The sequence below is a fragment of the Kryptolebias marmoratus genome, linkage group LG17, assembly GCF_001649575.2.
Source record: "Kryptolebias marmoratus isolate JLee-2015 linkage group LG17, ASM164957v2, whole genome shotgun sequence".
NCBI classification, from domain to species: Eukaryota; Metazoa; Chordata; class Actinopteri; order Cyprinodontiformes; family Rivulidae; genus Kryptolebias; species Kryptolebias marmoratus.
Window position 1 is genome coordinate 14,726,624 of NC_051446.1, and position 24,300 is coordinate 14,750,923.

General features: G+C 40.6%; 1 protein-coding gene and 1 long non-coding RNA gene across 3 annotated transcripts in view; one reads left to right on the forward strand and one right to left on the reverse strand.

Moving 5' to 3' along the window:
- LOC112450573 overlaps positions 1-13,701 on the forward strand; it is a 134,068-nt gene extending 120,367 nt beyond the window's left edge. Inside the window, exon 3 of the long non-coding RNA XR_003039231.2 lies at positions 13,409-13,701. This is a non-coding gene — a long non-coding RNA (uncharacterized LOC112450573). The remainder of the gene's footprint in view (positions 1-13,408) is intronic.
- Positions 1-24,300, reverse strand: part of LOC108237119 (ankyrin repeat and fibronectin type-III domain-containing protein 1) — a 144,063-nt gene that overhangs the window by 50,409 nt on the left and 69,354 nt on the right. For both annotated transcript variants that reach the window (XM_037980773.1, XM_037980772.1), the window contains one exon: positions 2,510-2,550. In XM_037980773.1, coding sequence (XP_037836701.1) covers positions 2,510-2,550 — 41 coding nt within the window. The remainder of the gene's footprint in view (positions 1-2,509; positions 2,551-24,300) is intronic.

Genomic DNA, 24,300 nt, shown 5'->3' on the forward strand with positions numbered 1-24,300 from the left:
ACAGCTGCTCGTCTCCTGGCAACAGACTCTGGTACACAGTGCGCTCACTGTTCCAGCGCACAAGGCTGATCATCAGACGTGACCAAAAAAAAAGTGCACATTATATCATAATGCAGTATCTGCCCCACAAATCAGTGAGCTCCAGACCGGCGCTAGAAACACCCAATGTGCACTCCAGGAAAGTCAGACTAGCAAGAATGCTTTATTTTTTAAAACTGGGGAAAATTTTCAGTCGATACATCAGCTGCTGTGACATATGGGTTTCCTTGCGCCTGATTATAGCTGATTATAAAATGCAGCCGGCTATTTTTTGAATAATAGTTCTGAATATCACACGCTTTCCAATTAAAATACGCCTATATTTAATGGGCAAGAGTGTGTTGCCATGCAACTATTCGGATACCAGTTTAACTGTTTCACACACTTGTTTTTTTTAAGTTGGTGTTTTAAAGGTGCTGACTTGTTAACAGCCTAATTGCCTTCAAGGAAAAACAAAACAAAACCAAACCAAGGCGACACTTCAAGAAACTTAAAGTTCAGATGGTTTGATGTAGAGATTTGTGGAAAGGTTCTAAACAATAAAGATCTTACCTGTTGAATCTCTCTGAAGAACGGAATAAGAGTTTGATTTTAAGCAGATTAACAAGCCAATGGCTCGTCCAAGTGGAGCCAGGACCAAAGCAAACTGCTTAAAACAACTCCAGTCTCAAACTATTTTATAGCTGTTCACGCAAATGCTGTTTTGTAAACAAATACATCACCGTCATTTTTACATTACATCATCATTTACACAGAATTTGATGTATTTTTTTTCCAATCTTAAATAGCAGCAGCAGTTTGTTGTAGCACTTCTGGTGCAGCCTGATGCACTTCTGTCAGGAATATAATGTTTCTGCATAAATTATTGTGCAATAGAAAATTGAGTGCGGTGTAAATGTTTGTAAAATAGCATTTGCATAAACTGCTATGAAATTTTGCAGACTTTTAAGATAAGTTCACTTTGTTCTTGGGGCCATGCTGACTAGCCGTTAGCTTGTCAGTTTGGTGGAAAAAAAACTGGTTTTCTCCAAACTGTGGTCATTTGCAGAGCTATCTACAGCAAGTAATATATTGATTAGTTGTAATTCTTCCATAGAGCCTCACATCAAAGGCTCTGAACTATCTGTTAAAATATAAGTAACTTTCAGTAAAAAAAAAATCAAATTATTAGAAGGTCAATTAATTGTTCATCAGATTATTTTAGTTTCTTTTATTAAAGAAATCTGGACCCTTGTTAAAAAAAACACTCGTAGAACTAGAAAGGAGACACTAATATTGTAAAGATAATGGGTGACTGCAATGTAGCGTAAATGTTTACTTTCTTGGAGTTTAGTTCCAATTTCACTCAGGTGTCAGTAGATGCCCAGTACATAATTAAATGTTTAGTTTCCACAGTATATTCTGACATAGAGAAATAGCTATTTTTACATGTTCGGACCTATTTTAGCTGTCCAAAAAGGATAGCAGAAAACACATGAGGACTTCCTTAAAAACAAAAATGGCACAACTTGTAAGGACAGTAACAGCTGAGAGAACGGGGTTGGAATTTGTGTCAAAGTAAACTTTTTTTCTTGTTTTAATAACAAAAATCTTCATCTAACGGTGATATAAACTGTGTGATTAACACTGGCATGAAAAAGCAGGAATGGGAAACCAACTGAGGACGTCATACTCAACATATCCTGCCATAGTAACACTAGGACACTCGATAAACAACAAATTAACTGCTTGTTTTGCTTTTTGCAAAAAGCTACAGTTCTCTTTAAGTTTAAAGACAGGATTTTCAAAACTTTAAAACCAGAGATGTGTCTTTTTGGGTTGTTTTTTTTATCTTATTCTGATCAAACCAAAGACTGGTGCACCGAAAACCCCAAAAGCCTGAGAGGTATTACTGTTGTGGACTGGATTAAGGCTTTGACCTATAATCTTGAATTGTTAGAAACACGCACACAAAACAATTTGCTGACTTATACACATGGATGAATGAGGTCAAAGTCTTAAATAAGTAGCTTAATGAAACAGTGTAGCGTGCAAGAACTGAACCCTACGGCACTGTAAACTTTCCACAATGCAAGGCCGTCATGAGTTGTAAAAAAAAAAAGATTTCAGGAGCTCTAATAACCCTTATTCTGCATGAGTGTAATGCTTCACTTTGCTAGACATAATATGATTTCTAAATTACCTGTTTGTGTCCCATTAGTGTATGTAGACACAAAATTAATAGGTTACCATGGTTCCGGATGACAACGAGGCTCTCAGTGACTCGATAATTTGAACTACATTACTGTTTAATCACTCAAGAGTTGATCAACAGGACACTTCTTGACAGCTTAGTGTAGAATATCAGATCCAGTAAATCATTTTTGTATTTATTATGAGGCCACAGTTTATTCTGGTGCTATTTGTTTGCCAAAACCAACACAGGGACGGACGGAATGATGAAGAGGCAGGCGAAAAAGAGTACACTTACTTCTTATTCTGGTTTCTCTTTCGGTCTGCAGAACCCAGACTCTGGAAAAAAAAAAGCGAAGAAAAAGCACAGTAGTCAGCATCACAAGATCATTTCATGGTCTTCCATTGTTCAAAACTCACAAATAAGACTTTTTTTAACACGTTACGAGACGGTTCAGAGAGCTTAGACAGTTTAAAAGTTCCACGCCTGTACGGTCTTGAAGATTCAGATGGCTATCGGGAAAAGAGCTCAACGCAAAAGCAACTGGAAGCTTTTATACTTGTAGGTGAAGAGAAAGTTAGAAAAAAAAGAGAGGGACAGGGAGCTGGAGATATTTTTAAAAGCCATTTCCCTCCAGTTGAAGTCATCAGAGTTCAGGATCTAAAAGAGCAAAACTGTTACTTCCTTCCAGCGCTGCTTATCAGGGGATATTTGAATTCATCCCTCAGGTAGAGTCAACCTTTCAAGCGCTCAGTGAGACAAAATACACCTGCACCCACAGGTGCACACACACAAATAGTATCCCCCTGCCGTCCACATCCTGCGGAGGCTCTCAGCGGTGACGCATGCTGAGACATACCGTACTGTGCAAACGAGGCACAACGACACTGGACCCATCCGGCACACACACTGACGTCACTGTCCTTCAGGCTGGAGACATTTTTGGAGTGAAACTGCGGCGTTCGTGTTGTTCGCCGCTTTCACCTTCTGGATATAACACTAATCCAATGACACAACCCCTCACTATGCTGCATCAGCAAGAGCATCCTGGGACTCAGCGGGGAAATCGAAGCCCAGGGCGAGTAAGTTAATCCTGTCAATCATTTTCCATCCAAAACAACTTACAGCACTCGTAAGAGGGAGCACTTGTGAAGCGGCTGTGGCTGCTTGGATCAGAAATCTATACCGTCAATTTAGAAAAACAAAACCAAACTGTATCAAATGTCGATAAGCAACAAAAAAATGCACCCCCTTCTTTTGAATTTCCAACCTGGCATTGGAGGGAAATGTTATTTTGAGCGTGACCAGTCTGCGCGTGCACTTTTACGGTGACATTTTAACCATAAAGAGGCTGCTCTGACGCCCTGAGTGTGTGAGCGTTGACATTTTAACCACTATCTGACTACTCGGTGCATATACTGCACCTTCATATGGTTTCATCCTCCTGGTGGGGGGAGGATATGGCACGCAGGGTGGGTGACCTTTCACCCCATCAGCTCTCCTGCTGGGCCCTCAGGTAGTACCACTCTCCTCAGAGGGGGGACAGCAGGTGGGTGAGCTGCGTTTGACAGAAAGGTTTGAAGGAGGACTACTTTAGGAATATCTAACAGGCCGACTCAACGACTGGCATCGGAATATTAGCTGATTTCTAAGCAATTACATTTTTTAATTTTAAATTGTAATTGGTTTAAGATATATTAGAGCATGGACAAATTCTTGGAGTTCCAGCTGCTGACCAGCATACTACAGTATAACAACAAGAAAGGTTAAAAAAGCTTGTTCCAGTGTTCAAATGACACTGACAAATGAGCATATGTGTAAATAAAATGTTCAGTTTTATGCATTTCCAGTCATATGTATCTTTTGTTGATCATATAAAACTAATGTCTGGAACTAAAAAAATTCACCCTTACACACTTTCAAAAACTGGGTTGCTTATGTTTTACGTTTTATTCCGTCTTGCCTGTGAAGTGCTATCCAATAAATTTCGCTCCACTCGAGTGAATCTGAGCAGACGGTTTATCTCACTTCAGAATTCCTTCAGCTGTCCTCTGTCATATCATGGGCAATGTGATAGTCCATGCTATCAAATTGCCTGCACGTGTTTCACAGATAAGGCTTTGCGCTTGGGCCCATGAGTCATAGTTGTTTCCTCTTCTTGTCGTTCTGCTTCAGTTGGATCTTAGTTTCTACAATTAGGTGAACACTAGTTTTTAGGGGCAAACTCTCCTCTTTGTATAAGGGTTTACCTTCCTCTTGGAGAATGTCAGAGCTGTATGTTGTCAAAGGGGGGTCTGATTGAAGAGGACAATATCCTGCAATCTTCCACCACTGTTGTTCTTGTGGACTAGAAGTTGTTTTGATCATGAGTCAAATCTGGTTTAGCTCTCAAATGGATTGTTTCGTTTTGGCATTGCTTCGCGTTGACATTTTCACTGAGAGCTCCTTCGACCTTGCGTTTAGAGCAGCCGCTTTCAAATGCAAATGCTACATTTGAATAAACTCTAGACCTTTTTGTCCTGATGTTTGGGTATTGTTTGGATTTGAGTTTGTTCTTGACTAGTATTCTTAGTTTCACTGTATTCAGAGTTATTTTAGTGATCTTTTCTAGTTTTCCCGTTCGCCATTTTTACCCTCCGTGATCACATCTTACATTAACTCCTGTCTGTAATATGTAATCAACTTGCCTGCCCTTTATTTAGTAATCACTTTCCCAGTACTTGTATTCCTTGGTCACTCCAGTGCTTTGTGCTGATCTTCTGTTTAGCAACTAGCCTGTTTATGTTTGAGTTTTATTTTATATTTTTGGGTTCGCGCAGAAATGCAGGTTTTCCAAAATCATCTGCTTTTATTGTTTCTAAAAAACATCTTCATGAACACAGCACAGTAGCTATGCCAGGCCTGTATGTGGTGCTGTTAGTGGCAATGAAAATACACCAAAAACAGGAAACAGCATAAAGCTTACACGCTGGGTAGAAAATGTGAACACCAGACCCAAAGTTTTCTCCCCCATCCCCATCTATCCTCTCATCTGTTGTGTGTCAAGTATGTTGAATATGTTCTTGTTCAGCAGCTTTGTCCACTTGAAAATGGGACATTTTTAGATGTTTCCAAAACATACCATTTCAGCGATTCTGAATTGCTGTTCCTGTGTGAACACAAGATTAAAATAAATAAAAACGTCTGCGTATAAGATGCCATTCCCGTGTTGAAGGCCCCTCAGATGTGTTATTATTAAAACCTTTTGGAATCGTGAAATGCATTCAGCTTGTCAGTATTTGGGTCCTCTATGCACCCATATATGACACCTTTATTATTTAAATTTATGCTATAACACTGACCTGTTGGCAAGTAGGCAAAATTATGTAACAGGATTTTTATGGCTGGGTGGCATCACGGAGGTGGATTATTTAAATATGATGAATTTGAAATATATCAGAAAACTTTAAACGCCAATAAAACTCTTCAAGTATAGTGTCATCTTTTCCTACCTAAGCAAACTAAAAGCATCAACAAAAGTACTCAAGAATGACTGAATTCAGATCATCAGTCATCATTTTTCACCTGCTCATTCAGAAATACTGACTCAGTGAAAAGGCAAAGGTTGCAGGACTCGACCCACACTTTCTGATCTTAGTTATCTTAATCTCCGTGAGGATTGTGAGAGATTATCTGGCCATGCACTTGTACAGTGGATCAGAACATTAAGAACTTAAAATGCAGTGTTTTACTGTAGATGTTTAAAAGTGTGGGACCACATGGAGGGGATTACAGAGGTCTGCAACACTAAATTCTACTGAATCAATCGTGGCATTAACCATTCCTCGTGAGTTCATTAGATTACGGGTTTATTTGCTGCATCAAACTGTCAGAGTGTGCGTGGAGGCAGGTGTGTGAGCAAAATGCCTTTACAGCAGGCACTAACAGAAACTTGGCATTCCCGTACAGCTGTGAAATCACCCGGAGAGTATACCATAAGCTGTTTCCCTGCCAAACGCCTCAAAAGCATAATCTGCTTAGCATGTGTTCCTCCAGATACTGACTCACGGGCAAACAAAAAAGGCGCAAGGAGAAGATTTTTACTCAGAGTGAAAAATGCACAAGAAGTGAAAAACTAACACACACCATCACACTTTCAGAATAAATCCACTTTGCATCCATTAATTCCCGCGCACGCACGCACACACATACCTGTTGAGTCTAACGTCACTCCACTCTCTCCCTGTCTTGCTTCTCTGTCTTGTTACCAAAACCTAAAGTCCTCAGTGCAGGCGTTAAAATCGCGACTCCTAACTGCTGCTTCACCTGTTCAACTTCAACTCTTCGGCTCTGCTCCCCTGCCTCCCTGCGTGACTCCGTTTTCCTGCTGCTCTCTTGTCTGAAAGCTGTTGGTCATACGAAGGTTTGTTCGAAAGCTTGCTCCAATGGTGGCTGCAACCGCCACTGACTTGTTGTACTTTAATTGTGGTTGCTAGGTGATAAGCTTCTCCAATTCTGCACCCAGAGTGGAGGGGAAGAAAGGAGCGGAGATGGGTGTGGGGGGGAGTGAGCGCGAGAGAATAGGTGGTGGGGGTGAGGAAATGCTTGTTATAGACACAGAAGCTGAGGGAGAATGATCCGAAGAACGGAGGGGAGAGCTTTACAGGAAGAGATGAAGTTGGGCAGATGATGGATGGTTACGAGAAGGGAAACCTCACAGGAGTTATTTCCCCTTCTTCTTTCTTTTTTTTTGTTTTAAATACTGCCTTGTACAATCTGCATTACGTAAGATGGAGAAAAAACTCTCTTGGAGGATTTTCCGCAAACATTTAGAACAGACATTCAGAGGTGTTTCGTACACATCTTTTATCACCATTTTGTGGCTGTGTTACAGAGTTTTTCCATGTTTGGATTTATTTTTGGGGCTCATTAAAGATGGGATGTTTTACTCTGCAAATAACCTTTGTGAGGGCACACATCTAGAGACATAAATACAGCCTTAGCCATAAGTGATCAGTTCCACAGGTGTCTAAAATGAAAAACAAACTTTATAGTGAGTTTTTCAGCTTTACTGTTCCTTTTTATTGTTTAAAGGAGTGTGTTAAATTTAGATTGCTTGCATGTAATTAAGAGCCGGCGTCTTTAGTTGACAGTATTTCCTGACAAAAAACACCTCACCCACTCACTATGACTGGGATCACAAGCAGACAGCAGATAATACCTGTCTTTCACACAAGTTGGCAGGTTTAAATGGGTTTGTTCCCATGAAAGGTTTGAATTTTAAAAAGGAGAGAAAATCTGCTTTTAAAACTTGTCTTGGCAGTTTTATCCAGGATCACACTTATATCAGGTCATAAAGTAACAGTCTACCCTTTCAAAAATGAGGGTTATCAACTAGATTTGTCCAAATTCTTTTTAATAAAACAATGCAAGGGTTGGTGTTTTATTAGTTATCAGGTAATCATGTCTGCTCTGATTTATTTATTCTAATTTCCGGCTGAGGTAAATAGAAGGCATTTGCTATGCGCTTTCATATTTCAAAAACATTAGACAGTGTTCCACCCTTTTTTTTTTGGAGTAATAGGTTTTGGTTGTGATTCCACACAAATGTTAAATATGCAGAAATTTAAAAAAAAAAGAAGATAAATGCTAAATTTACTAAAAACAACCATCATGATCTGAGTTAGACAACACTAATGCAAGTAGGAGAGCACCAGAAGCAGTGTTCTGCCTAAAGACAGTTTTCCCCTAAATTAGGCATAAAACTCGAGCAGTTATTGTAACAGTTAACACATCTGCAGCTGACTGCTGCTCCAAAATCAACCTCGCTGAAAAGTTAACAACTGCTGTTCGCCAAGACTGGCAAGAAAAAAAAACTCCCCCACGTTCCAGCGTTACTCTGTGTTTCTGTGTGCCAGTGTCTATGTTGGTTCTCTTCACAAACTGTTGGTGAGTGACATGATTACTTTGTCAGATCGGGTTTGATTTATTAGGAATTGAATTCTTTGTGGCCCGAACGGCGTGAGAGTGCAGGGCGTATTTGGCCCACGGACCAGGAGTTGATTACAGCAATGTTAAAAAATTATAGCTAGGTATGTAAAAACTACAATATATATATAAACTGGTAATTCCCAGTAAAAATCTTTACAGTGAGTTCAGGTTAAAAATGCACTTCTATAGTGTCCAGCTGTATAGCTATTCAAATCCTCAGAATGTAGTTTTAAGGCTTTAAATAAACTCTGGCACGATTTGTGACATTTCATTTTTGACTGAGTCAGAAAAACATCCGTTTATCATCTTAAAGCGTTTGACGATAAATATGATAGAATGCGATTAAAAGCGCCCCAAGATGAACTTTTCTCTAGCAGCGCGCACAGTCTCAGCAGCCCACGCTGCTCTTTACACCATGAACTGCTTTTCCACATAGCTGACCTTTTAGGGGGACATTTTGGCCCGTGATATCCCCGAGGCAAGCTCTTTTCATGAACGTGGGCACGGGGCTTCGGTTAACTGACTTGCGAACCGTAAATGGGCAATTCTTAACATGTGTGCGTCAACGCTATCAAAATTTCATTATTTACTTTGACTGAGTCATTCTTCTTTTAATTATCTGTGAAAGGAATTTTGAACGTCACTGAAAAGACTGTTGCGTAGCCTCCAGTGACAGCAGTAACACCCAAATAAATTAAATGTGATTGTGCTACACAATAGTGTTCATAAGATTCATCTAACAGCTTTGTTACAAACAACACTAATTCTAATTCTATTTTGAAGTAATTTTACTCGTTAGTTTTTTGTTTATATTAACTGTAGGTTCACTCTTATTCTTTTCGCCAAAGCTGGGAAGGGAGACAAGGTTATTTTAATCAACTATGCACACCGTCTATGTGCTTATTGCTGGTTCAAATGTCAACCATGCTGGCTATGATTTGAAAGGTTACAAAAAATATCGCCGTACTCCTTATTTCTTCCTGTGTCCATCCAGCCTTTTACACAAGATGATTTTCTCAATTCAAATAAAGTCCACCTGCCAGTTTCTGGGGCTGAAATTGGAGAAGATCCTAGCAGGTCGCTCCAACAGCTGCCCTTCAATAGGAAGTGTCTGTTTGTACACCATCTTACGCAGATATACAGTCGCAGAAATGCTCAGCTCCAGATGCACATTTACCGAACTGCTTGAGGGGCATCTCTTGGTGGGGTGCTGGTGACATTTTAGTGCTCCCTTCCTCTGCAGGCTGCTGGGAGTGTGATGAGATCAACACAATACCAGCCCTGACAACATCCGAGTCATAAAACTAGAAGAATGATCAACAGACTTGATTTGGGAGTGTTTTATATTGGTTATGATTGTGCTAATGATTAGTGTTGACAAAAAGTTATTTATCTATTTATTTTTTCTCTGGAGTTGTCAAAGATTTGTTAAGCTTAAGAACCAGCAATCTTAATTTTCCTAATGTATTAATGCATAGACTTATCTCAAAAACAATAAATGGCCATTATTTCTTCATTTTGAAAAGAGGTAACAAAATCATTTTGATTGATAAATGCCCTGATCCAGTCCTGTCTAAAGATCTTTCAAACAAAACTAACCAGAGCTCATTGGCAACTGTCACAGCAAAATGTCTGAATACTTAATTGGAAAAATTCAGCAATTTTCTTTTATTAAATCACCAAAACACTTTGACAAGGAAAACAAAGGGGGAGAAAAAGAGAATGACATATAAAAACACATTTTAGAATTAAAAGGGAGCACTTTCCTTTTCTCACCAGAGTAATCTATTAAAATGAAGGCAAACACGATGTCAAGAATATGAATGAAGCACTCTTTCTTTCTTGTGCGCTGTCATTTCCCACTGTAGCTTCATTTGAAATAACTCAGACACTTCCAAGACACCGAAATAAGAAGGCAGAAAGGACAAGAAACAAAGGCAGAGAGACAGCTACAAGACCAAAGGACAGCAAAGGGACAAAACAAATGGACGGCTCCAGAATGGACACTTGTTAACAGGTCCACAGGCAGGTGTATGCAGACCCAAAAACACTCCAAGGACACACGGGCTTGTGTCGTGCATCCTGATTTCAAACTATCAGCGGCAGTGAGTGATGACAGAGTGACAGGGTGGGTCTTCTGCCCCCTCTGCCTCAGCGTCTCCACTTTTACAATTTCTTTATTTGTACAGGATTCCCCTCCCAAGTCTTGTGGTCTCGGGACCAAAGAGACCCAAACATGGCTCATAAATCAACACAGCAGAGACTATGGATATTTACCCATAAATCAGTGCGGCGGAGCCACCTACAATCAGACTAATAGGGCTGGAAGACGTGCTGTCATCCAAGCCATGATGTCACCGAGCCCGAGCCTGTGGGTGTTGATGTTGGTGGTTGGTCTCTGGTTCTGAATGTGTGTGTGTGTCTATATGGGGGTACGTATGTGAATGTGGGTCTCTAGCTATGTCTGTGTGTGTGTGTAGGGAGGGAAGGGGGGGTGTCTGGGTATTTGATGCTAGATCTACAGTCCTGCTTGTGTAAGTGTCTGTGGTGTGTGTGTGTGTGTGTGTGTTGTATGTGGGAGGTAGGATGTCTGTTTATATGGGTTTATATGTATGGGGGTGGCCAGTGTAGAGTGTGTGCGTGGACATTTCTGTCAGTAGATATTTTTATTATGTCTCTGCATTTGCGATTCAATGATCTATACACATTTTAACAAAACACACATACACACACACGCCCCTACACACACACACACACACACACACACACACAGTGGACTTGCACTAGACTTTACACACTTAAAGAAAACACACTCACTGACATACAGATGCACATGCATACACTTGGTTTCTGTGGTTATTGCTGGCTTACAATGGGTGTGGGATTCCATGGAGAAAATCTAAACAAGTCGGGCGGTTAGCACGGGTCTGCCACGTTTCCACACAGTGTTGCTCATTGACATAAATAACGGGGGGAGTGGAGTGGGGTGAGGGGGGGGATACTTTGTGAAATGAGACACCCATTAACTTCTCCCCCCATAGATAATTACCCATTAGATCTTGGAAGAGCACTGGAATGAGAAATAACTCAGCTTAGACGCTAAGCGCAACTTGTAATAATAAAAAAGTCACATTGTGAAATGGGCCTGGAATCCGTTAAGATGGGTTGGCTCTTCGTCCCATCAGCCAGCCAAGCGTTTGGATTATCAACAAAGAAAATGATGGCTTGTTGCAGGAGCTCTGCAAGTCTGTGCCTATTGCTTTAGCTGCGCTTTGAACATGGAAAATTATGACAACAAGGGGAAAAAAGACGAAAGGGAACCAAAATTGAGAAAACAAGATCAAAGACTGGAATTAATTATTGCGGAGAAAATGGAAATATATCAGTGGAAGATGCAGACGCAAAAAAAAGAGGATGCTTATTTACTAAGGTTTAGACTAAAATCATCTTATACCAAGATATAATCGGGTCATAGCTGTTTAAGTCAAACCTTTAAAATAAAGTTATGCACAACCTCAAACAATACCACAAAATCCCAAACTCAGAGTATATCTCGTGAATAACTCTCTGCTACTACCATGTCTAATTTTAGCTCAATATTTGTAAAACTGACCGAGCTGTAACTATTTTTGTGTTGGCTAAGGTTGAAAAGCTGTGGCAGCCCTCTTAATTTGGATTGACTGTAAATATTAATCAGTTGTAGATGTACATCCAGTGATAACTTTCTGAAGGTTTTATCAGAATCCATCCTATGGTTCATGGGATATCATGGCTGACTTCAACAGTTAATGCCAAAGTTTTAAACAAAAGTCTTGTTCGGTCTCATCGAGTATGTGTGGGGGAAAAGTCTCAGCTACTACCATGTCACATTTTAGCTAAATGTCTGTACAATGAGGTGTTTGTTAAACTCAATAAGCTGTAGCGACCATCTTGAATTGGGGTGACTCCAAAAGGTAATCAGTTGTAGATGGACATCCAATGATCCCTTTCTGAGAGTTTCATTAAACACAGACACAGGCAACAACATTATTGCCTGCCTTTGGCTGTTTTAGTGGTGGGCAATGATGAATTATTCGTTATTCAGTACAAATAATAAGTTTTTTGCCACCTGTTTCATAGGTTTAAGCAAGATTTGTAAAAAGTCAGTATGAGCAGTCAGGATGACTCAGAAATGCCTGTGATGCATCCAGTACTGATGTCTCTTATGACGTGGACACTTTACTTATAGACACCAGTGACGACAGCCTTCACCTTCTGATGAATCACTGTGCATGGCTTTTTTTTGTTGTTGTTGTTGATGTTGTTTTTGTCAGCCCCACATATTCTCTGTGAATTGATGTGCCCGTGTCACTTCACTTCCATTTACTGTCATTCGCACTAACTCTGCGCGCGACTTCCTATTTGTCCGTGTCACAACAGCATGACAAATGATCCGGAGTCCATGACTCATTCACAAAAGCAAATGCCTCCTGCCTACATCCCTCCGAGCGCACCACAGACAATACTAAAACAGACCCGGCAACACGGGGTGAGTCAATGTTGATGATGACGACAATAATCATCATTATAGTTCAACGCGGGTAAAGGACACACGCCGCGTACATCTGTATAACACGATAGATTGACATTAGATGGTCAGTGACGCTCAGCTCGCTTATTTGCACACATTTGTCATTGACCTTTTTCCACAAGAAACACTTTAACTCGTCAACAGAAAAAGCACAGGAGAGATTACAACTACAGTACTGATGGCTTGGCGCTATAAATGTAACTTTTATGACAACGTGGGACAGAAAAAAGCTGGAATTATGTGTTGTCTGCGATGTGATCAATAACTTGCATTTTCATGTTTGTTACTAACTTTCTTTCAATGGGCTGACAGATTAAAAAACAAAAAAACAAAAAAAAACGCCCAGTTAAATCAGGTGACTACCTTAAAGCGATAATTCAGATTTTCTGAATTAGGGTTCTGTGAAAAGGTTATGAGCAATTAATATCTTATTGTGGCAATAGGTGTGTGTGTGTGTGTGTGTGTGTGTGTGTGTGTGTGTGTTCTCCTGTTTTCCCTCCTGGCTGACCGGCTGCTGATTAGGCACAGCTGAAGCTCCATCCCCTGATGACTTCTGAGGGTTTTTAAGGCGGCACTGACTACCTGGTCTTCGCTGGAGCAACACACATCTTTTGGTACTTGTTTCACTTATTCGTTGTTCTTTCTGTGCCCTGAAGATCCTGATACCTAGCTGAAGATCTGCCTGCTCCCCCCGGTAAAGAGCTCACTCACCTGGCCCACTCTGCAACTGCCTGTCCGCCTCTGGTCACACCTACTCACCTGCTCTGTTCTGGAACACAGTGGTACTGACACCACTGGACCTTCACCCTCCCCTCCATGCTCTGCTTCACTTCGGAAACTATAAGTCCTGTAACCACCTGAGAAAACCTGAACCTACAATCCGATCATCGCCCATACTCACCCGCTCCTCTATCCTACAGATCCAGAACCACGACCACCTTCGATGAAATAAAATCACTTTTTGTATATTCTGCCTCCCGAGTCTGTTTACGCCATACTGTTCCATTATTGACATTCTGTGTAACCCTGATACTTATCTGCTGTAGATTGCTTTTTGAACGACTTCAGCTTGGAGAATTAGGAGATTATTTCTGACAAGAATGATGAGTTAATCACTAATTTTAAGAACTGCCATTAGTTTTGACTGCATGGTTATTTACTTAGAATACTATGTTTATTTATAAATAGTAGCAGCAGCAGCAAGTAGGTGTAGCACGTCCAGTGTAGCCTGAGGCATGACCGATTGAATTATCATATTTCTGCTGAAACAGCCATGTAATACAAAAACTGACTGTGACATAAATTGAGATGCACGCTGGAACTGGTGATTTCTAGCTTGATCAGCCTTGACTGGGGATCAGCCAGTTAGCGATGCTGATGCTAATGATGCTTATAAGAGAAACTGAATACAGTTAAAATGTTAGCACAGTGCTTATCATGTATTTGTTTTACTGAACTAGGAAATCCGAATCTGTAGATATCGACAGGTCACAGTTGCACAACCTGAAATCAATATTTGCCCACAAAACCAGAATCAGTATATCTATAGATGTAAAGGTTTACAAATAAGATATCACATGAAGGCCTGTGAGATTTTTGAGATTGGAGCTGTTTTAAGATGACAGTATTTCACTTTGGCCTTGGCCCCACTCGGACTTGCCATCAGCTCGTCAGTCTGCTCAGAATGAAACTCTGTTTTTACAGTCTGAGGTTGTTCAAAATGCTGCGTATGACTGGTAAAATCAGCACTTTCCTTTCAACCACTGCAGGATACTCCACTTCTTTGCTTTGCAAATAATCACCATTGTTTCAACAGTCTATTTAACTTGCACAGAAATCTCCTTTGACATGTTCACATAGTAACATGCTTCTAAACTGGAAACAACTCTTTTTCCCTGCCACAGAAATGTAGAAGTAATGAAGCAACAGGGAGACATAATGAGAGTGTTGTAATCACAGAGCCATAATTCCTAAACTTGTTCTCCAACACGGATACTTATATCTTCAAATCAAACCCAGAATCAAAGCCTAACTGTAACTTAAATATGTTTAAAAAAGGAAAAAATGTGTCAGTGTCCACATTTTTCGAGACCTAATTGCATACAGATTATGGACAGATACACGTACACACTTCCATTCTCTCCACCTACACATGCCGATGGCCATGGCTCTATTTATTTTCCCTCATTAGTTTTAAATGGCCCATCCAGACATTACCGTGGCCCCTGCTTTTAATCAGTCGAGAGAGCTCAGCCCAAAGCTGGCTTCGTCCTCTTTGATGTCTCGAGTCAGTCCACCAAGCAGCCAGCAAACCAATGTCTCTCCTCCCTTTTCTTGCTGCTATTGGGAGCAGCAGCCCACGCCGCTGTGTTCTTCTGCGCTTTTCCTCGGCTTGAGAAATATGCCTATCAAAGTAATGTAAACAGCTTTCACATATCTTTTTAATTACTACAGATTAAGCTCGCTGATGAAAATTGCAGGAATAATTAGGTACATCAGTCTGTGCGTGCGTCCTGAACAAACTGTTTGGGAGTTTTTCAAATTGTTTTTTTCTTGGAGTGGAATTGTAGGAATGATAGCACTGAAAGTGAAGCTGAGGGACATTTTTGCCCATTATGTTGTACACAAAAGCTTCAATCAGCCTTTCCCTTCAACAATGACCTCCTAAATAACACTACTGGTTGACGGTTTTTAGGTAAATTGCTTCTATGCAGTCTTATTCTCTGCTGCTTTGCAGGAACATTATTATTGTGGCCCCAGTGTTACAGTAACTGCTCAGTTTTTATGCCTAACAGTGATTTGCTACCACAATCATTGTATGAGCCTGTTTGGTTGAGGAGAAAGAGGTGAGGACTATTTGCAATCTACAACTATTCCACTGAATGTCACTAAATCCTACATATTGATTAGTTTTTTTGGAGAAAATGTAAACTTAATGATTGTTACTGATGCAGAAATTTGGGGTTTAAGATGAATAGTTGTTACTTTTTCAGTAAGAAACTTTCAAAGAATCAAAAGAAAAAAGGTATGATGCAGTTTTTAAATATGTTCCTAAATATATAAGTTGACTTGAACCAAGAAATGGAAATTTTCTCTTGTGGTCCTGAAGCTTGGAATAGGTAGGCAAAAACACAAACAATACATTTATTAGTGGCAAAAATTCTTTTTAAATTGCATAGCATTGATAATTTTCTAACCATGTTTTTGGTGCATCTCAATTATGCAGCACTTTTATATTTTTCTCAGAGTGAAAGCTAGTTTAAAAAATCTCTTAACAATTTTGTATAACTACAAGAGCATCAAGTGTGTGTTTTTAAAAGTATAGTGACATGTCTGGCCATGGACATAAGTCATACAGCTAAAGAAAAATGCAAAGAAAACTAAGCGTTTGATATATATATATATTACTTCATCATATTAGAAACTTTTTATTTCTGACTGGAGGCCTGAACACACACTGTTTGGGAAGCACTTTACATCGGTGGGTAACTGGACTCGTGCCTCTATCTGTTGCCACAAAGAGAAACAACCAGTGACTAATGGGTAATTATGGTTAAAATGACCGACAATTCGTTTCAACTTAGCTTCATGTCATCACCACAGTTAGCCTGATTTCTCAAATTTATGAAGAGAGAGGGGAAAAAAAAATGTCTGGCTGTCTTTTCATATCAAATGTTCAGAAAGTTCGAGGCACAGGAGCGGGGTTAAAACAGCAGTGCATTTGCTCGTGCTCGTGCTACTGTAGGTGGCACCGCGTTGCAGCAGAGCGTCCACACACTGTCTCGTGATACCGATGTGATTTATTTCGTTTTATTGCAGCATGTTTGCTTTGGAGCGCGATACGTATTCAGTCATGAGACATTAATAGAGTAGAAAACATGCTGAAAAATGAGCTCTCTGGCGTGAGTGTGTGAGCACGGTGTGTGTTGGAGTGTCTGTGTGTGTGTGTGTGTGCGCTGCAAGAGTCTTGAGGCCCTCGCTGTCACTCAGTCCGGCTCGCAGGGTGGTCCGAACACTGAGCCCTCTTTGCTCGGTCGCACACGTACAGGCACATGCGCACAAACAAACAAACACTCGCTGGTGTACGAGTAATTACATACGTAACAAAGTATACATAAATACACGGCAGTATATATGGCCATAATGAAGCAATCAAATAACCTCAGCGCTTCCCCTCTTCCTGTCCTAAACCGTACACCTAAATATACCGCCGCAGACTCTGTCACACAGGCACAGAACGGAAGAGTCCAGCTGAAGTTAACGCTGTTACACTGCAACCATTTCATGCTTCACATTTCTCGTAGCAAGTCTGACAGCATTATTACAGAGTACTGTCAATAAAAAGAATTTTCTGAAGCGATTAGATCAATCAGCAGCCTTGACATAAAAGTGAAGGCTTGTCCCACCTTAAAGGACTAGTTCAATCTTTTTGAAGTGGGGCTCTGTAACCCATACAAAGGTTATGAGCAATTAAGATCCTACCTGTTGTAGATAGCTCTTTGAGCAGCCTCAGTTTGGAGAAATAGAGTTTAATTCTGACCAGAATGAGGCACAAGTTAATCTAAGTGGGGCTAAGCCAAAAGTAGATTTTTGCCACCTTATTATTATTTCAGGAGAAATATTATGATATTTTTGTTGGAAGTGCCCCGGGCTGCACTGGAAGTGCTGAATCTAGCTGCTTCTGCTATTTGCGCTTGCAAATAACCATAAACTCTATGTAAATTCTCATGTAATGCCAAATTGATGACTGTTTAAAGGTTTTAAAAATGACATTTGAATTAACTGATTTGATTTCTTTGAGCACTGCTCAAACTAGCTGACAGCTCATCACTCTGGTCAGAATTGAACTGTTTCTTTTTTCAAAGAGCACCCTACATATAGGTGAAATATTATTTGATCACAGCCTTTCCACAGACAGCTTTGAACTATAGCTTTAGAGGTGGTATCTCACTGAGAGGCCAGGTTTTGGAAATCACTTCCTTTTTTATGCTCACAGCTTGCCATGCTGCTTTCTTGGCCGTGTACATTAATATGTTGCCCACCTGGGCTTGTTTTGTACCCCCCACGTTTAGGATTTTATCTACTGGAGTACACTTTTGAAATGAAGACAGGCGGATTTTCAATAATAATTTATCATCAGAGTGCTTTAAAGACCAGAGAAGAGAAGAGCTCCTGTGCTGGGGTAAAAATACAGCTCTGGTGCTCTTGAGATGGGTTAGAGACATCTTGGTGTCTTTATAATTATCTACAATGTGAATATAAATACAGCTGCAAATCTAGGCTAAAGGGAGCAGTGTAAAGGTTAGTGCCTGTGCAGCTTAATATCTGATGTTACACATATCCTCACCAAAATCAACAGCAATTTTAATGTTCAACTTAAAAAGTCCTGAAAGGGAAATATTTGTATCAACAGAAATTCACATTTGCATAATGAGACTGAAACTTAAAAAAAAAGTGGCTTCTCTAAATTGAACTAAACAGTCTTTCCTTTTAGTGAACTGGATCAAAATGAAATTAATTTTATGCTTTGATACTTTATAATTAAAACATTGGGGTCCTACCCACCAGAAAGACACAAAGCATTATTATTCCATGCACAGTCATGACATAAACAACAAAAAAAAAAATCCACTGTTCGAGCTTCTTTGTACACTTGGAGCACACAAATATTAGCTTGTGTAAAATGGATGTGATAAAAGTTGAGGTGTGGTGGTTGGATTTGAACACGTTTAATCACAATGTTCTTTCATTGGGGGGAAAAAACAGCATATGGTTTGACTTCTGTATCTGTTCCTCTGACGATACTCAAAGTGAGCTCACAAGTGATTTATTTGTGCTATTAGTCCTGATGTATCTGGATTAGCTTCACTTATGTCCTCCAGGTGAGGGGGAAATGAGTCATTAATATCGGTGCTACGCTACAGTTCTCCTGCAGCATCGCAGCTTGCATAGTAGGAAGTACAAGGCTCCCTCCTCTTCAAACTATTAGACATGCACTGAACAAATACTGCAAATGAGCCCTGCTTTCCCCACAAAATGGTAATAAGCCATAATTGCCTGTAATCTGAATACATTAGTCCTAAGAGGGTCCTGTTGCTTTTGTGTGCAATCATGGTTGAGCTCGAGGACTAAAATAAGATGGTGAGAAACATGTATCTTTGCCTAAAAACCACTGGGGGTCGAATCTTAATATGGTTTCTGTGTTATGTACTGTGTGTTGCATTAGACAACACAATTAAATACACTTTCAGCATATATTTATGTTGATTAATTGCAATAAAATGTCTGCAAATGCAATTTAGAAGAGGAAAGCCTCCACTCTGACATTACATCAGGATCGTTTCCAGTCGTGTCTGATATTTTGTACAGTCTTCTGCTTCCCTCTAGGCATCACCCCCAGACAACCTCTTCAGTTGTTTCCATGTATGTTTTTTTACTTGTTTTGCTAAGCATGTTCCCCTCACTAGCATGTCAGTCTGGAGGCTGGAATGCTGTCATTCTCTCCTGCTTTTCCCTCTTTTATTTTTCTCATTGCACCCACTTCTTTCTCTCCGACTCGCGAGCTTCACAGGCGCCATTGAGTGCTTGCGGCTTGTTTACGAGGAACCCTGATTCAACCAGTGAGGTTTGGCTTGCTCATGTAGCGAGGGAGGGAAATATGAATGAATTTTACTCCTACATTCCAAGCCACCACTTCGACCCTTTATTCTAAAAATCTCCCATCACCGTCCTTCCTCTGCGCACGATCCTCTGCTACATCCAGTCACACTTTTCCACTGGTATGTTCGTGTGTCTGTGGGAGTGTATTTGTGTTAAGCCGACAGTGGCCAGATGCTCATTTTTGTGGCCGGGTCAGTGTGTATCCCGACGGCTTGCAGGCGTCTCGGAGGCCAGCTCCTTCTCCTTCGTTCCCTCACCCAAGGGTCTCTCCAGAAAGCCTCTACAAGCAACCATTGCTTAGTCATCTCTAGATTCTCCTGGACTTAAACCAATGCCTATTTTCAAGCATTTGTTAAAAATGACAGGCTGTGTTTGTGAAACCAATTGGGAAAAGAAGGATAAGTAAAAAGAGGAGAAAAGTCATGTATCCAAAAAACTGGAAAGAACATTGAGAGTGGGTTCCATGGATAGATTTCCAGTCGGAAGTCTTGGACTGACATGTACTGGTATTTTTCCAAAACTGTCAGGTTAACATCTGCCTGTCTCCTTTACTGCTAATGGCAATGCTATCTATCTCTTATGTGCAAAGCCTTTCACATATACTTTCCTTGTACTTACAGTATGCAAGCTTGAATTTTCAAACTGAAAAATCTATTTCTCGCCACCTGAAAGGAAACCATGCCGACAAACTGAACAGTAACTTATATTAGCTATCATTATCCATGACGAGCATCATAAAAATGGTAGTCAGTGCTTGGATATTTTGAGTTTTTGAAAGAGCTGAGCTCCGACACATAGTTTTAGGAAGGTTCACAAGTTCAAGACATTAGTAATAGAAGGGGGTGGTTTTTGATTTCTTGCTGACACAAGAGTAAAAAGTTGGGAGTTGACAAGCAAGAGCGTGAGGGGGAGAGACATTCTATGGAGACACCAGCATCTCCTGATTCACACCTCATCTTTCCCACGGTATTTGGCTTGTTTACCAGGGAGTCAGTGACGGGCTCATTCCTTGTATTCTGGTCTCAACTGATGCTGGGTAGAAGGCAGCCAGACTGGACTTTAGGCCTTCGAAGCTCCACACAGGCTAGCACAACTAAGAAACTGGGCTCTTATGTCTCCATTCTCCAACTGACACCACACTTTTCTTCTCTGACCCCCTCCTCCCCCTGACCTCTCTCCTCTTCTGTTTTTGGCATGCCTTCATCTCCTCAAGGGGCTCCAGTAACCGTGAAAAAGCAGGAGTCACAGCGGAGACCTCTCCCTGTGTTCCACTCTTCCCTTCCCCTAATCGTTTCTGCAGTTTGTGCTCGTTTTGGCGTTGATGTCCGGATGCTGATACCCAAGACAGCAAACCTGACCCTTGCTGACTCAACACTGACACACGCTCCCCAGAAACAACCCCCACCCTACAGTTAGTTGCACTCCTCAACAGCCATCTCCCTCCTAGTTTACCCCCAACCCATCCCCTCTGCAAAACATTTTTTTTCCAACTGCTGGCCCCTACTTTATAGTGTTTGTGTGTACTGAGACATCCGTGACGGGCCAGCTATTCTGAGCATGTGGAACATGGCATCAATGCCAGATAACATCCATGAAATTTTCCCTATGTGCACCCGACTTTCATAACACGCTAGCCATCCAGGGGCCAATAGCTGTCACAGAACCTGGATAATGTTTTGCTTTGCAACAAAAGAATGCATCTTAATCCAAATTAACCTAGAAAGTGTTTACCATGCCAAGCTTGATGCCAAAACATAAACTCTGTAGTTACAATACTGTATTTCAATAAATACCAAATGACTGCATTTCATGACTGTGGTAGTGCACAAATGACTCAAAGGCATTCAACAAAGGGCAAAAAAAAAGTATTGAGCCTAATATTTTCTGTGTTGCTCATTACATCCCTTCCAATCTTTTGAAAGAAGAAATACCACAGTCTCTGCAGAGCTACAGCTCTTGTAAATAATCCGAGTCTGGGCGCCACCTCAGAATCCCAGCCTGGTCCCTGGCCCAATGGATGCCATGTCAGTTCAGGAGGAGGAGGAGGAGGAGGAGGGGGAGTTTCAGAGGTGGGGTGTTGAAGCAAGGAAAGAAAGAGCTGCAGAGAGGAAGAGGTACAGGGGAGACCCAAGCCTTGATGCACTTGCATCATTACCAGAAACTAAATAGTTACTATGAGCAGGATGCATGCATAAATGTTAAAATAATGTAGTGTCGATCTCTGTTTATTCTTTTTCACTGGGTTTTTCAACAATATGTATAGGCATGACGACCAATGAATAAATTAAAGGACTAGAATTGCATAAAGGAATGTGTATCATCTGCTGTCTTTAATGGCAGTTTTAAACTAGGATTATTTTATGTTGATGGTAGAGTTGACAGAGTTAAGTTATAAGCATATTTGATCTTCCATTTTGTTGTACCACAGTGTCCAGGAGTGTGGACATTTGGATGTGGCCTACCTCTTTACTAGTGTGTATGTTTTTGTTAGTTGCTCTGCATATGCAACAATATGAACTCACAAAGTAAAAGAAAATTTAATAAAGTTCCCAGAGTGCGGTTACAGTATCTGAACATTTTTTGGGGGGGTTCCCATTAACACAGAAAGCTTTTTGTTTCATGACTTACTAAACAAAGATTTAGCTGAACATAAGCATAAAAAAGGAAAAATAAGAAAAAATGCTAAGGATGAAATCAGAAAGGATAGACCAACTAGGAACCTTAGTACATTTGAGATTACATTTGACACAATAAAACAACTGACTTGTGTTTTACTGGGTAATAAGAAACTGCATGAGTCAAATGTACAGACCACTTGACTTATGGTCTTGTCACAGTGGATGTGACACATAAACACACACACAAATCCACACCTATATGTGCCTATTGCATGCACTATGTGGAATGAAACTCCAACGATAACTATAAGTGCCCGACATGCCGCGGGGCTTGGAGCAGCAATCAGAAAGGCCAGACAAATACGGTACATAATAGAAGAGGGCTAAGCGATCTTTGTGCCTCAAAGGCTAGGAGAGCTAAACTTGACTTGGCCCTTGGCCCTGAACATGAAAACAGCTGCCAGGCCTTCTGATGTCAGTAACGACCCAATCCTGCCCTTACTCTGAAATGCATCTTTCAAAGTCGTCCCGCTGTAGTACCGACAGCATTGCAAAGATCTCACCTCCTTTTAACCTTTAAAACCTCACGTGTACACTTAACATGAACAGCAAATGTGAGGAAAAGAAATGAAGGCTAAATTTTATCTACACTTGCCTTACTACTAGAAAATAAGGTTATGACGAAACAACGTAAGAAATATTAAGGCTGTGTTCTTTATTTTAAGAACAAAAGTGTGCAAAATGTCCTTTGAGGTAAATTCTGGAGCATCAGATCAAATTGAATGATCCAGCAACAAAATCAGTAAAAATACATCAAGGCACATGAAAAGGACAACCGGACTGATGAAGAGAGTTGACTGACCTGAATAAGTGTAATGGTGAGGTAAACCCCTCCAACACCAGTCAGTGATTAGTGATCACTATTCAGTGAGTGGGCTGTTTAATTGTAATTAAAACAAGCCCACCTGAGCTGTGACAAAATAATTCAAATTCTAACCCAAAATGCTTTTACATCAACCATTCACACACACACACACACATTCATCACAAGTGTTATCAATTTACTACAAATGGTTGAGTACTTCTTCTCTGACATTCACGCTAATGGACATAGTTGGCACTGTTACTCTAGCCTTCACTGCATCCACCTCCTCAAAGTCCAAATTAGGCAACAGATAAACTCACCAGCAACTATCCAAAAATAGTTTGGCAGCAAAGACGTGAATGTAAGGCAAAAACAGAACAATGAGGGTTCCATCTTATAAAGAACATTTATATACATATCCCTTACATCATCCGTTTGTTAGCCTTCAAAGAAAAGACTCAATGTGTTCTTCCTAGTAGTAAAATTACGTAAGATGTTCCTGATGCAGGCTTTTAGGATTATAGGGTTGCAATGTATATATAGATGCAAAATAACACTTTAACGTATATGCCATAAGTTTAAGAATCACAAAAGTAGTCAAGCACAACATCTGAGCGAGAAGATAAAATGTGTCTAACATTATAAAGCTCAGTTTGAATTCTGAAAATGGACATACTGTAGGTGAAGCGTGGCATTGTTTGCTTATAATTTGGGTGACTCTGCAGCATAGTGGCTGGAGCAGTCTGTGGCTGATAACAGCAGTTTGTCAGCCTCTAGTGGTTACCTGTAAAAACCTCAACTGTCAGTGCAGCAGCATGTAGTAACTACTGTACCCTGTTTACTACTGAAGCGACTGGATATACAAGAAAGGGAACCTCTAAGTTCAGTAACCTTCCTGCTGATTGTCACTTCTCTAAGTGAAAATGTGTTATCAATTAGCAAAGCGCTCACTTAGGTTTACGACGCTCCCAATATGAGAGCCTGAAATGGTGAGAGTCTTTTGCAGAGACTTCCCACTGTTTGATACATCAGCCTACATTTATTTAGCCATTCATCTTTCATCCACATCCCATTTTTCTGTTTCATACTTCTGTGTCACTGTCCCCAATGGGTTAGTGTCTAGAAGTTCCATCTGTCAGCACCATTCATGGGGGGGTGGGTGACAGAGCGGATGAGGCCCAGGGGAGAGACATCAAAAGTGGGATGCTGGCCTTGGTCCCCCCCCCGCCCCCCAACCACCACCACCACTACCACACACACATACACACATACACACCTCCCAACCCCATCTCTATTTGAGTAACTGGTCTCTTCATCTGTCTGTGTATGATTTGGAGCTGGCTGTCGCAGGAAGAAACAAAGGCCCTACACCGGTGACAAATGACGATCTCAGAATAAACACAAG